General features: G+C 46.1%; 1 protein-coding gene across 1 annotated transcript in view; it reads right to left on the bottom strand.

Moving 5' to 3' along the window:
• ABTB2 (ankyrin repeat and BTB domain containing 2) overlaps positions 1-10537 on the bottom strand; it is a 278269-nt gene extending 267732 nt beyond the window's left edge. Inside the window, exon 1 of the mRNA XM_060261740.1 lies at positions 9565-10537. Coding sequence (XP_060117723.1) covers positions 9565-10432 — 868 coding nt within the window. The 5' untranslated portion in view covers positions 10433-10537. The remainder of the gene's footprint in view (positions 1-9564) is intronic.
• Between the last annotated feature and the right edge of the window lie 3382 nt (positions 10538-13919).

Here is a 13919-nt window from a genome sequence, read left to right as displayed (position 1 = left end):
CCCTACAGAGGACAAGGTGATCATCCTTGGCGACTTCAATGCCAGAGTAGGTAAAGACTCGGAAGCCTGGAAAGGAGTACTTGGCAAACACGGCATTGGCAACTGCAATGACAACGGGTGCCTCCTGCTAGAATTCTGCATGGAGCACTAGCTCACCATCACCAACACTATCTTCCAGCAGAAGAACAGTCTGAAGACAACCTGGATGCACCCAAGGTACAAGCACTGGCACCTTATCGACTACATTCTGGTGCGCCAGAGAGACCTTCAAGATGTCTTACACACCCGAGTAATGCCCAGTGCAGAATGTCATACGGATCATCGTCTTGTACGCTGCAATCTCCGTCTTCACTTTAAACCCACACCCAGGAGAGGAGGTATCCCTCGGAGGAAGTTTCAGGTTGGCAGTCTCCAGTCAGCCGAAGTTAAAGCTGCCTTCCAGGCAAAACTCCAGTCAAGAATTGAGGACCCCAGTTGCCCCACAGACCCTTCTCCAGAAGCACTCTGGGAACACCTAAAAACTACCGTCCTGCAGATCTCTGAAGAAGTCCTCGGGTTCTCCACAAGGAAGAACAAGGACTGGTTTGATGAGAACAATCAAGAGATCCAAGATTTACTGGTGAAAAAGAGATCTGCCTACCAAGCACATCTTGCTCAGCCCTCCTGTCCTGGGAAAAAAGCAACCTTTCGCGCTGTATGTAGCAACCTCCAGTGCAAGCTTCGAGACATTCAGAACGAGTGGTGGACCAAGCTTGCTGAGAGAACCCAGCTGTGTGCAGACACTGGTGATTTAAGAGGGTTCTACGAAGCCCTGAAGGCAGTATATGGTCCATCATATCAGAGTCCCTTGCGTAGTGCAGACGGCCAAGTGCTCCTCACAGACAAGGCATCCATATTGAACCGGTGGTCGGAGTATTTTCAGGTTCTCTTCAGTGCCAACCGCGTAGTTCAAGATTCAGCAATTCACCTCACCCCACTTCAACCAGTGAAAACAGAGTTGGATGAGATCCCCACTCTAGAAGAGACTGTTAAAGCCATCAAGCAACTGAAAAGTGGCAAGGCAGCGGGAGTTGATGGAATTCCACCAGAGATCTGGAAGCATGGGGGCACAGTACTACATAGCTCACTTCACAAAGTACTTGTCACCTGCTGGGAACAAGGCAAATTACCACAGGACTTTCGCGATGCAATCATCATCACCCTATACAAGAACAAAGGGGAAAAGTCAGACTGCTCCAACTACCGGGGGATAACCCTGCTCTCCATCGCAGGTAAAATCCTTGCCAGAATACTCCTGAACAGACTGGTGCCCGCCATTGCAGAAGAACTCCTCCCAGAGAGCCAGTGCGGCTTCAGAGCTAACAGGAGCACCACCGACATGGTATTTGTTCTCAGGCAGCTCCAAGAGAAATGCAGGGAACAAAACAAGGCTCTGTATGTGACTTTTGTCGACCTTACCAAAGCTTTCGATACCGTTAGCAGGAAAGGCCTGTGGCAAATCTTGGAACGTTTAGGATGTCCCCCAAGGTTCCTCAGCATGATCATCCAGCTACACGAAGACCAACGACGCCAAGTCAGACACTGCAACGACCTCTCGGAGACCTTCCCAATAGGTACAGGTGTAAAGCAAGGCTGCGTTCTCGCGCCAACTCTCTTTACGATCTTCTTTAGCATGATGCTTCAAAGAGCCGCAGTAGATCTAGATGATGACGATGGTGTCTACATCTGCTATCGCACCGATGGCAGCCTGTTCAACCTGAGGCGACTAAAGGCCCACTCCAAGACAATGGAAAAACTCATCCGAGAGCTACTGTTTGCTGATGATGCTGCACTCGTCTCCCACTCGGTATCAGCTCTGCAGCATATGACGTCCTGCTTTGCAGAGGCTGCCAAGCTATTCGGCCTAGAAGTTAGTCTGAAGAAGACAGAAGTTCTCCACCAGCCTGCACCCCAGGAAGATTATCACCCTCCCTGCATCACTGTGGGTGAATCAGTTCTGAAGACAGTCCAGCAGTTCAGCTACCTGGGGTGCATCATCTCCTCAGATGCTAAGATCGACAAGGAGATCGACAACAGGCTGGCAAAGGCAAACCGTGCCTTTGGCCGACTGCACAAAAGAGTGTGGAGCAACAAGCATCTGAAAAAAGGCACAAAGATCAATGTTTACAAAGCGGTTGTGATGACAACCCTCATCTACGGCTCCGAATCGTGGGTTTTATACCGTCATCACCTGCGACTCCTTGAGCGCTTTCATCAGTGCTGCCTTCGCACCATCCTCAACATCCACTGGAGTGACTTTGTGACCAACACTGAAGTTCTCAAGCGGGCGGAGGTTACCAGCATCGAGGCACTGCTGTTGAAGAAGCAGCTGCACTGGGCAGGGCATATTTCTAGGATGGAAAACCACCGCCTTCCCAAGATTGCCCTGTATGGCGAACTCTCCACCGGCCATCGAAATAGAGGGGCACCAAAGAAGAGTTACAAGGACTCCTTGAAGAAATCCCTTGGCACCTGTCGCATCAACCATCACCAGTGGTCTGACCTAGCCTCAGATCGCAAAGCATGGAGGCACACCATCCACCAGGCTGTCTTTTCTTTTGAGAACGCACGCATAGCTGGTCTTGAGGACAAAAGGAGATTGAGGAAGAATCGCACTGCTACAGCACCAACCCTAAATCAGACTTTTCCCTGCAGCCACTGTGGCCAGACCTGCCTGTCCCACATTGGTCTTGTCAGCCACCAGCGAGCCTGCAGCAGACATGGACTATTGCACCCTTCTTAAATCTTCGTTCGCGAAGCCAAGCCGAGAGAGAGAGATACCACCTCCATAAAGTCTCTGGAAGGGCAGCACATACATTTTAGAAATAAACACTGCTAGAATGTTTTTATTAACTGACAGAAGTAAAACTGGAACAGACATTAAGTATGCATCAATGTTGGGAGAAAAGAAATTAACATTAGCTCTTATTTATAGTGACAGAACAAACACAGTGCAGGAAATTTGGAAACACAACTGTGGTGTCAAGCTCTCTTTTAACCTCCTGTTCAAATTCATTTTGAGCATATGTATAGACTTTCATGCAAAGCCAGCCCTGTTTATATATATAAACTTGGGTTTCTGTATACTGTATTCAAACATTCCAATGAATATGCATAGATTGGCATCTGCAATCCCACTTTCCACCATGAATCTTCATTCTGCTCAGTTAGAACATATGAAAAGGGATATTGTTGGCACTTCAAAGTCATTAGAAAGTCCAATAACAGTATGCCTGCTATAAATCTGTTCTTCTTGTCTAAATGCTTAATTCTGAAAAACTATATATATCCTTTAATCTGGTTTTTCCCTTTTGAGTTTATGAAACAGTATTTGTCTGGCAGAGAAGGAAACATTTTATGAAACATCTCAACCTGCCAAGCTTGTGAGATATGTATCAGACCCATAAAAGTATTACTTAATGTACAAATCATCCACTTCCCCCTCAAAATTCCACAAGCAGCCATTAAAAGGTATGCTTCCTTGTGAAAAAGCGTTTTGGAGACTGATAATGCAGTAGTGATATATTAAATTGCATATATGCAAAAGTTGAGCATGTGGGAGCTGGCAAGCACCCTTCACTGACGATGGAGGCTCAGATAGCAGCCACTGCCAAATCCGCTTTTTTCATCTTAGGCGGGCGAGGCAGTTGGCCCCCTTCCTGGAACGTGACGACCTGGCAACAGTGATTCATGCTACGGTCACCTCGAGGCTGGACTACTGTAATGCCCTCTACATGGGGCTACCCTTGTGCCGGACCCGGAAACTGCAGTTGGTGCAGAACGCTGCTGCCCGGCTGTTATTAGGGCTCCCAAGATGGGAGCACATTCGGCCGGGGCTCCAGGGTCTGCACTGGCTGCCAGTAATATTCCGAGTCCGGTACAAGGTGTTGGTCATTACCTTTAAAGCCCTATATGGCCTACCTTAGGACCTGCCTACCTTAGGGACCGTCTCTCCCCACACGTTCCCCAGAGAGTACTACGCTCAGGTTCACAAAACCTGTTGGTAGTCCCCGGGCCAAAGGAGGCCCGCCTAAAATCCACCAGGGACCGGGCCTTCTCAACAACGGCACCTTATTGGTGGAACCAGCTGCCGGAAGAGGTGCGGGCCCTGCGGGATCTAGGGCAATTCCGCAGGGCCTGTAAGACAGTCCTCTTCCGGCAGGCCTATGACATCAACTGACAATGGAAACATCATGGATGGAACAAAATGTATTTATAGGCCGCCGGTTCTATTTTATCTTATTTTATCTTGTCTTTATTAATTTATGGTTTGATTGTATTTTTAAATGTTTTAAGCTGAAGTTGTTGAATTATCATGTTGTAAGCCGCCCTGAGACACTTAGGTGAGAAGGGCGGGGTATAAATCTTAATATAAATAAATAAATAAATAAATAAATAAATAAAAAGACAGTATCTGTCTCTAAGGCAACATTCACCTTCCCATGGCAAAGAGGCTGCAGCTAGAGTCCACAAAGCCATTTTCAGATTTTTGCTGGCCAACTGCCTTTTCAACCCCAGCTATGTAGTGCAGTGATATTCCATGTTCATAGAGAGACACATTCACAATTACTATCAACTAAAAGAAACATATAACCATTAAGACAGATCAAGATGGGTAGCCATGTTAGTCTGTCTGTAGCAGTAGAAAAGAGCAATAGTTCAGTAGCACCTAAAAGACTGACAAAATATTGGCAGGGTAGGAGCTTTTGTGAGTCTTTAAGCTACTACTGGACTCTTGCTCTTTTTTACTGCTACATGACTACTGTATGCCCTGTGTGCCACCTCACCAAGCACACACATACAATAATTTAAGATATAACTATAAATATTAAACATACAACCAATGTTCTGTCTAAGCTGAGTTAGTGTGAGCTACCTCACAGCTTTTTAGCCTCCAGCTCACATATTTTTGTCTTAGCTCAAGAAAAATGGCCTCAAAGCAAACTAATTTATGCAGTATCTCACAACTTAAATGCCAGTAGTTCATAAAGTAGAATTTTTGCTCACAAGACTCCACAGTTTAGAAGGATTATTGCATACGACTATAACCAGATAAGCAATTATTAATATTAAACATACAACCAGGGCTTTTTTTGAGCAGGAATGCACAGTTCCAGGTGGTTTGGCATCAGCAGGTGTGGCCTAATGTGCAAATGAGTTCCTGCTGGGCTTTTCCTACAAAAAAAGTCCTGCATACAACTATAACCAGTGTACCTCCAAGCATGTAGGTTTGCCCTTCTCCACCACTGCTGAACCTTAGCCAACCTTAGGGTGTCAACCTCCAGGTGGTAGCTGGAGGACTCCTGGGATTACAACTCATTTCCAGGTGATAGATCAGTTCACCTGGAAGAAAATGGACACTCTGGAAGGTGGGTGCTATGGCACTACATTCCATTAAAGTTCCCCCCCAAACCCTGCCTTCCTTAGGCTCCTCCTCTCAAATCTTCAGGTATTTTCCAACTCAGAGGTGGCAACCTTAGCCAGCCCTTAGGTATTAGAGGGAGTGGAATGGCTTGCAAGCCAGAGTTAGGACACAAAACGATAAGCAAACTTCCAGTTTCTCCTCAACTGTTTATTAGGCAAGATGTTAAAAAAATAAATTTTCCCCTATGTTAAAAGTTACTCAAGTGCTAAAAGGACAGCATAGATGCAGTAGAGAAGGATGGACAAATTTTGGAACAATTGGATCCTTTATTCCATCCCTGGCACAAGACTCACACCTCAGGGAGGCTCATAGTTTACCCATCCTCCAGTAGCAGCTGTGTCAAGATAGGAACCACCTGCTAACTACAAGCCTCACTAGGAAACTGCTTTTCTCACCTTCCTGAAACATGGGGCAAGTACCACATCGCATATTGGTGCCAAAGGTGCATATTAAAGAGCTACATGTGACTCCCAAGTAATTGACTATCACCACTGCAGGGTATCCCAGCTCACTAGTTACTAGCCATCAATGCTTATTTAAAATTCTCCTATTCACTAAAAGCTATTGAGCATCCATCTCCTGCAAGCTGTAGAAATATCAGATGATGATCTATGCCCACTAATAAACTATCCCATTGAATAAAATACAATTAACTATTCACTTGACCAGCACGGTGGATTTTTCATTACAGTATGTACTATTTTTCTTTTTAAAATAATGTGCAAAATCAGTTCCATAAAATTGGATGAAGCTGCCTTTTGATATTCTGTTATCTAGAGACAGATCTGCATTACTGCTGACTTATATTTTCAAAAAGAGAACAGCCAAGGCTTGTTTTTCACTTTATGTGGTCTAACCTAATCAAATCTGTGTAGCATCTTCTGTACTCCATCTTAAGAATGCTCTCAATTGCAGATTTTAGAGTACTTCCCCCTCAAGCCCTTCAACTTTCTTTTTTAAAAGGTTTTTTTTTAATGATTTCAAGATACAACCTTTGAAGATGTTTGTTGGCAGTAACCACCACTAGACATCTAATGATGAATCATGCTGGTGCTTATATGACAGGCAAACAGGGAGAAAGTTAGTATTCTGATTAGCCTTTACTTAAGAGATCCTGGTTCGAAAAGTTTTTTTTATAAATCAATTAATTTTGTTCACCATCTGCCATTATTTTTATATTACCTCTTACTCCACTGACTCCATTTTAGCTTATCAACTTATAAATCAATCCTTAAGATCTTTAAAACTCTGTAACTGTTTGGCATACATCCAAGAGTTCTGAAGGAATTCAAATGTGAACTTGTGGATCTCTTGACAAAAATATGTAATCTTTCATTAAAATCTGCCTCCATTCCTGAGGACTGGAAGGTAGCTAATGTCACCCCCATCTTTAAAAAGGGTTCCGGAGGAGATCCAGGAAATTACAGGTAGTTAGTCTGACTTCAATACAGGGAAGGCTGGTGGAAACTATTATTAAAGAGAGAATTAGTAGGCATATTGGTGAACAACAGCTATTGAGGAAGACTCAGCATGGGTTCTGTAATGGAAAATATTGTCTCACTAACCTATTAGAGATCTTCGAAGGGGTGAATGAACATGTGGACAAAGGGAGCCCAATAGATGTTGTTTACCTTGACTTCCAGAAAGCTTTTGATAAAGTTCCTCATCAAAGGTTCCTAAGTAATCTCAAGAGTCATGAAGTAAAAGAACAAGTCCTCTCATGGATCAAAAACTGGCTAATTAATAGGAAACAAAGAGTGAATATAAATGGGCTATTTTCTCAGTGGAGAGTGGCAAGCAGTGGGGTGCTGCAGGGCACAGAACTGGGTCAAACAAGTGTAGAAAATCCACTGGGTCAAACAAGTGTAGAAAATCCATAGGGAAACTAATGAGAGCCAACTCTGTAAAGCATGGTAGAGGTAGACAATGGGAAGTTGCCTCAGTTTCCTACCCCAGATATTTGCATATTGCTAGAATAACCCCATGCTGGATCTATGCAGCTGAGAACACATCTCTGTCAATAGAAATCTGGTTAAAGAAAGCAGGATTGATAGCTAACAGAAGCATCCAGGCCACCACAGTTTACTCAACAATTATACTTGAAATGGCAGCAAAATCTGAAGGCAGAACTGCATTTTTCCAGCGGTTGGAGTGCGTAGAAAAATCTACATAATTCAAGGGTAACTTAACTGGTCCCCAACCTTTGTTCAAGATGGACAAAAGGAAGTACCTCTTTACTCTACAAATGATTAGAATCTGGAATTCACTGCCAAAAGATACAGTGAAAGCCACAGGCATAGGCAGCTTTAAAAGGAGCTTAGAAATAATTCATGGAGGAATCTCTGTAGCTACTAGCCATGGTGACTAAAGGGAACCTCCACAATCAGAGCAGTAAACCTTTGAATACCAATGCCAGGAGGCAACATCAGGAGACCTTGGCCCCTATGCCCTGCTGTTGGACCTCCAGAGGAACTAGTTGGCCAGTATGTGAGACATGATTTTTGGCCACTGTGTGAGACAGGATGCTGGACTAGAGGGGCCACTGGTCTGATCTAGCAGGGAATCTAGTAGTTCGGTTCTTAACCTTTTTGAGCCTATGGGCACCTTTAGAATTGTGACACAGGATGGTGAGCACAACCACGAAATGACTGCCCACAGGGGGTGCAGCCACATACACAGAGGAAGCCCAAGCATAGGGGAGAAGAGAGGCAATTAGAAATACTCTGGGAAAGAGGGGTGAGAGAAAATAAAACAAATGGCAGCCTTACTGGAACAATGATATTTTAATCTGCATAACTGCTCAGATCTTCAGTGGCCAGTCAGAAGCCCTGATGGGAAGAGCCCCATCCACTTTCTATAAGCACCTGGTGGCACTAAAAAAAAGTGTTAGTGGGTGTCATGGTGCCCACAGGCACCACATTAGGAATCCCTGCTTCAGGCAGAGACTTTTCCTTGATCCAGCTGAAATCCCTACACAGAGAAAACCAGGTGTCACAGGGAATGGTTCTAGCGTCCCTGGCTTGTTAGTGTCCTACATGCAGGGGATTTTTTGGTGTCTGTTTAGAGGGGCATTGCACTCTGATCCCACACCTTCACTGTGAAGCAGTTATCATCTACAGATAGGTTTACCACACTGGTTGTTCCTGAGAACAAGGTCAGAGAAACAAAAGAAGCATTAGTCATGACAAGCTTATGTCCCATTGTTTTCAATGGCACTTCGTAATACCTGAGCTGAATCAGAGTTTTCGTTTCCCTGTAACAAATGAATGACAATCATAGTTTCATCAAACAATCGAAAAGAGATAAGGTCTCCTTGAAAAAAGCCAGGCATTTCCTTAACTACCTAGAAAGGAGTTATCAGATAACATATCCTAATACAATGTCATCCTAATTACACAAATGCTGTACTCACCTATTTGGTGAGTTTAAGACAACTTGTATTTTGCACGTACACTTTATATAGTATAACCTGCTAATGCTACCATCCACAGTTCAAAGAATGGTTCATAAGAACAGTTATGTTTCTTATGCAACAGAAAACTTTTATGATGGGACAAAGTCTCTGAAAGCAGTTTGGAAAACAAATAAAAGGTGTGGGGGAATCCTAATGCTCACTCACCTAAAGTATTTCATTGGCTTCCAGCTGCTATTAGAATGGCTGTTTTCAAGGGCTCCAATATTTGGTATCACAGAGGTTGTTCCCTCAGATCTCTCAGGACCATGAATTGTGTGGCTGTGTAAGTCAGTCCTATTGAAACTATTTCTGAATACATGTACATTGGAGCAAGTTGCATCTCTAACAACTTGCATTTCAGGGGGCGGGGGAAGGATTGTCCAGAGTGCCTGCAAGTCCATTCACCAACAAGCTAGCACCTAGACTAAAGGAACTCTGCATAGCCTTGCACTGCCAAAAAAGATGCTGAGATGTTACAAATAGATAAATTAGTAACATGCAGATGCAGTAAAACCAAACAATAAAACAAGTAACCAAAACAAACTAAAATGAACAATGAACACAGAGACACTTCATCAAGTATAGATCAGCAAGCCCACCAGATGCGGGCTTTAGAGGACCCCCTGCCAGGTGAGGCAGCCCTTACCATTAGCGTTCTTCCCGCAGATGAGATGCTCATAGGGCTGCAATACTCCCCAAAGCTCCGCGTCGTTGTTGATGACCATCTCTAGGGCGTCAGCTGATATCTCGCTCCCTCCGCAGCCGCCGTCTGGGCTCTGAGTCGCCAGAACCCGCGCCCTGATCTCCTCCACCAGGTTCTCCATGCAGGCCGTTAGCGAAATGGCCGCGTACTCGTGAATCCGGACCGAGATCCTCGTGTCCACCATCCACCTGAAAAACCTCCCCACGGAAAAGGTGAGGCCGCAGCGGGCCGACTTCCCTTTCCTCAGGCCGTCGCCGGCGCTCATGCTGAAGAGCGAGAGGGCCTTGACGGTGGCCAGCACGCAGCTTTCCGAGAGCGACCAGCTCTGGATCAGCTTGATGGCACTTTGGATCTCGAAGCGCGTGCATTTGGAGTGCATCACGCTCAGGCGTTGCGCCTCCCGGGAAATCCGGATCAGCGGTCGCCTGAGCAACACCGACAGCCTCTGCACGGCGTCTGGAGTGAAGTTTCTCCGGCTTCCCCCCTTGCCCTTCCTGAGAATCTTCCCGAGGTCTTCCTCGCTCCAAGGGAATTCCTCGAGCTCCGGCAGTTTGGCACACTTGGCAAAGATGTCCGCGACTTCAGGATCCTCCGGCAGGACAGTGTTCACCGTATCCCAGCTGTTATTGCGACTGTTCATGGAGCCCGAGTAGTACCACCAGTTGCCTCTGTGCTGGGAGGTTGTGAAGGCTTGGGAGTTGGACTTGGAGGAAGAGAGGCTAAGGGACCGGCAGGAGTCCCCTGCCCCATACCCGGAGTCCAAGGTTAAGTCTTCCAGGGTCTTCAGAGTAGAGCTGTATATCCCAGCCATAGGAAAGAGCGGCGACCCCCCTCCCCTCAAAGGCACAGGACGTGAAGGCGCTCGGGCTGGATCCAGGGAAGCCAGAGTGAGAAGCGGGGGCTCCCCCCGAAACCAGCGGCCCCACGTTCTTACCGCCCAGCAGCCCGAAAGGCCCGGGTGAGCTTCCTTCGCTCCCAAGGAGCCTTCAGGTTCTCCGGGGTGCCCGCTGTCTCCATTCCACAGTCAGGGTGAGATCATTTAATTTCCGCCTTGAGCAAGGATGGAAAGAAAACGCTGGGGCCAGGAGGAGCAGCAAAGGGGGATCCGCAGGAGAGCTCTTCGCTCAGGCAGGCAGTGCTACTATGCCCCAAGGGAGAATAGCGGAGTCAGGTGGCTGAGAGAGGACGTAGGCCGGTGAGGATAAGGAGGAAAACTCGGACCCATCCAGGAGGCACACAGAGAGACCGGGAGGTGGCTCTGCGGCTACCCGGGCAGCTGCTCCGTGCTGGCGATTCCCTCCAGACACTTGCCGAAGCTTTGAGCGAACTTCGCCTCTGCTGCTCTGTGGGGCACACCGACAGCAGGCGACATGCAAATGACCTGCTGGCAAACGCACCAATCAGCGGCCCCCTCTGCATTAGGAGCTGGATCTGCCACTGAAACTCGAGCTAGGCGCCTTGTGTGTAAATTTCACGCCGCTGATAGGCGGAGCGAGGAAGACGCTGGGGGTGGCGGAACAAAAACAAGCAGGCTGAGGAGGAGAAGAAGGGGCTGGAAAAAGACAGGCGAAGGAGTTCTTTCTTTTGGAGACTTGTAAGAACCCGCGCAGATCGTCATGTCTAGCTTGCCCTTAAGAAAGGTAATGAAGCTGCTTGGTAGCTTAAGTCCTGAGCATGCTTGTTCTGAGCCTCTGCACGGAATATGCATTGCTGACCTTACAGGCTGGACCTTCAACTTGGGTTAATAGGAAGAGGGGCTCGTTGAAGGGCGTGTATTTAAGAGTTCCAGCTCTGCACGTTTACCTGCGAGTTGGTGTGCACCGTTTATTTCACTGGGATTTGCTTCTGAGTCTGTGTGGAAATGGCTGCTTATCTTTTTACGTAAAGGACAGCTTTGTGTTGGTTTAGCATATCTGTGTATTAGGTTATAGCGTTTGCTTTCGCCATAATGTATATTTGACTTGACGATTTGCCCTTTCATTCTTTCTGTTCTACAGGAACCATATTCAGTCTGTGTTCACTTTAATGTGGCTAAGGCTGTTCACTCACAAAAGTGCTATTATGCTTCTTTCACCTTCATTGAGCCATATGTTCATGTGGGATATAAAACAGAAGGGGAACATAATGTACATTCCTGCCAGTGCAAATTTTACAAGTTGATCTGTGGGAAAACCCTCAGGTGGAAAGGGGTGGGGGGGAACCTCCCACGAGGGTGCCTGATAGTCTACAATGAAGTTTATGAATGTTGCAACTGTAGGCCAGTGGACAGAAGGAAACCACTTGTATGTGTGAGATGTAAATTTTTTGGAGGGATTTTGTGTAACTCATTGTGAGATTAACTTTGCAGATGACAGTAAATTAGGTGTGATAACAAACTGGAAGATTTAAAAATACAATAAATCTTGGATATGTTGGGGAAATGGACGGATGTGAGCATGATGCAATTTAATAGAGATGATTGTAAGACTTTGCATTTGAATAGTAAAATGTTATATGTGCATGTCGGATAGTGATACTCTTCGGAGCAGTAGCTTGTGTGAATGGGATCTTCGGATTTTGTGAACTGCAAACTGAGTATGAGCAGGTAATGTAATGAAGCGACAGAGAAGGCATATTCAATCTTAGGGTGTATCAACAGATACAGACAGAGCCAGTTTGGTGTAGTGGTTAAGTGTGTGGACTCTTATCTGGGAGAACCGGGTTTGATTCCCCACTCCTCCACTTGCACCTGCTAGCATGGCCTTGGGTCAGCCATAGCTCTGGCAGAGGTTGTCCTTGAAAGGGCAGCTGCTGTGAGAGCCCTCTCCAGCCCCACCCACCTCACAGGGTGTCTGTTGTGGGGGAGGAAGGTAAAGGAGATTGTGAGCCGCTCTGAGACTCTTCGGAGTGAAGGGCGGGATATAAATCCAATATCTTCTTCTTCTACATAGTGCCTAGGACACAAGATGTGATACTACCACTGTATATTGCTCTGAAGGATATGGTAGCTACAGGACAAAATGACTCTTCTGGGCAAGCAAAGAACAAGTTTTTGTTGTCCTCAAGAAGCCATAGTCCCCCCGCCACAGTATTTGACATTGAAGCAAAAGCCTGAATGAATTTCCAGTTATGCTGCATAGACTGTGGATGTGGCTTTGAGAGTCACATTAGATATTTAGACTGTGAATGTGGCTTTGAGAGTCACATTAGATATTTAGAAGCTTTCATAGAATCATAAGAGTTGGAAGGGACCTCCAGGGTCATCTAGTCCAACTCCCTGCACAATGCAGGAAATTCACAAATACCTCCTCCACACACATACATCCCCAGTGACCCCTGCTCCATGCCCAGAAAATGGCAAGAGAATCCTCCAGGATCCCTGCCCAAACTGGTCTGGAAAAAAATTGCTGACTGACCCCATAATGGTGAGCAACATTTCCCTGGACATGCAAGAAAGGGCCACAAGAACTAAGCATTGATGGAACCCTTCCTGCCCTTCTTCCTGTGATCATCCTGTCAGATGACCATCTAGCCTCTGTTTGAAACCCTGCTCTGAATATCAGGAAGTTCTTTCTAATGTTTAGCTGAAAACTCTTATGATTTAATTTCAACCCATTGGTTCTGGTCCAGCCTTCTGGAGCAACAGAAAACCACTCCACACCATCCTCCATATGAGAGTCCTTCAAGTACTTGAAGATGGTTATCATATCACCTCTCAGTCATCTCCTCTACAAGCTAAACGTACCCAGCTCCTTCAACCTTTCCTCATAGGACTTGGTCTCCAGATCCCTCACCATCTTTGTTGCCCTCCTCTGGACATGTTCCAGTTTGTTTATATCCTTCTTAAATTGTGGTGTCCAAAACTGAACACAATGTTCTAGGTGAGGTCTAACCAGAGCGAAGCAAAGTGATACCATTACTTTATGTGATCTGGACACTATATACTTCTGTTGATACAGCCCATAATCACATTTGCCTTTTATCTACTGCATCACAAATGCAGAGCAAAGTGATACCATCACTTCATGTTATCAGTATAGGGTTGCCAGGCCTGTGTTGGAAAATACCTGGAGACTTCTAGGGTGGATCCAGGAGAGGGTGGGGTTTGGGGAGGAGAGGAGAGGGGCCTCAGCATGGTACAATGCCATAGAGTCCATCCTTCAAAGCAGCTATTTTCTCCAGGGGAGCTGATCTCTGTCAGCTGGAGATCAGTTGTAGAAGTGGGAGATCTCCAGACCCCGCCTGGAGGCTGGCAACCCTTGATCTGGATACTATATATTTCTCTTGATACAGCCCCAAATCATATTTGCCTTTTAACT

This window comes from Heteronotia binoei, chromosome 21 (genome assembly GCF_032191835.1).
Source record: "Heteronotia binoei isolate CCM8104 ecotype False Entrance Well chromosome 21, APGP_CSIRO_Hbin_v1, whole genome shotgun sequence".
In the NCBI taxonomy this organism is placed as follows: Eukaryota; Metazoa; Chordata; class Lepidosauria; order Squamata; family Gekkonidae; genus Heteronotia; species Heteronotia binoei.
Note: the sequence above shows the minus strand (reverse complement) of the source record. Positions and strands in the feature narration are given on the sequence as shown.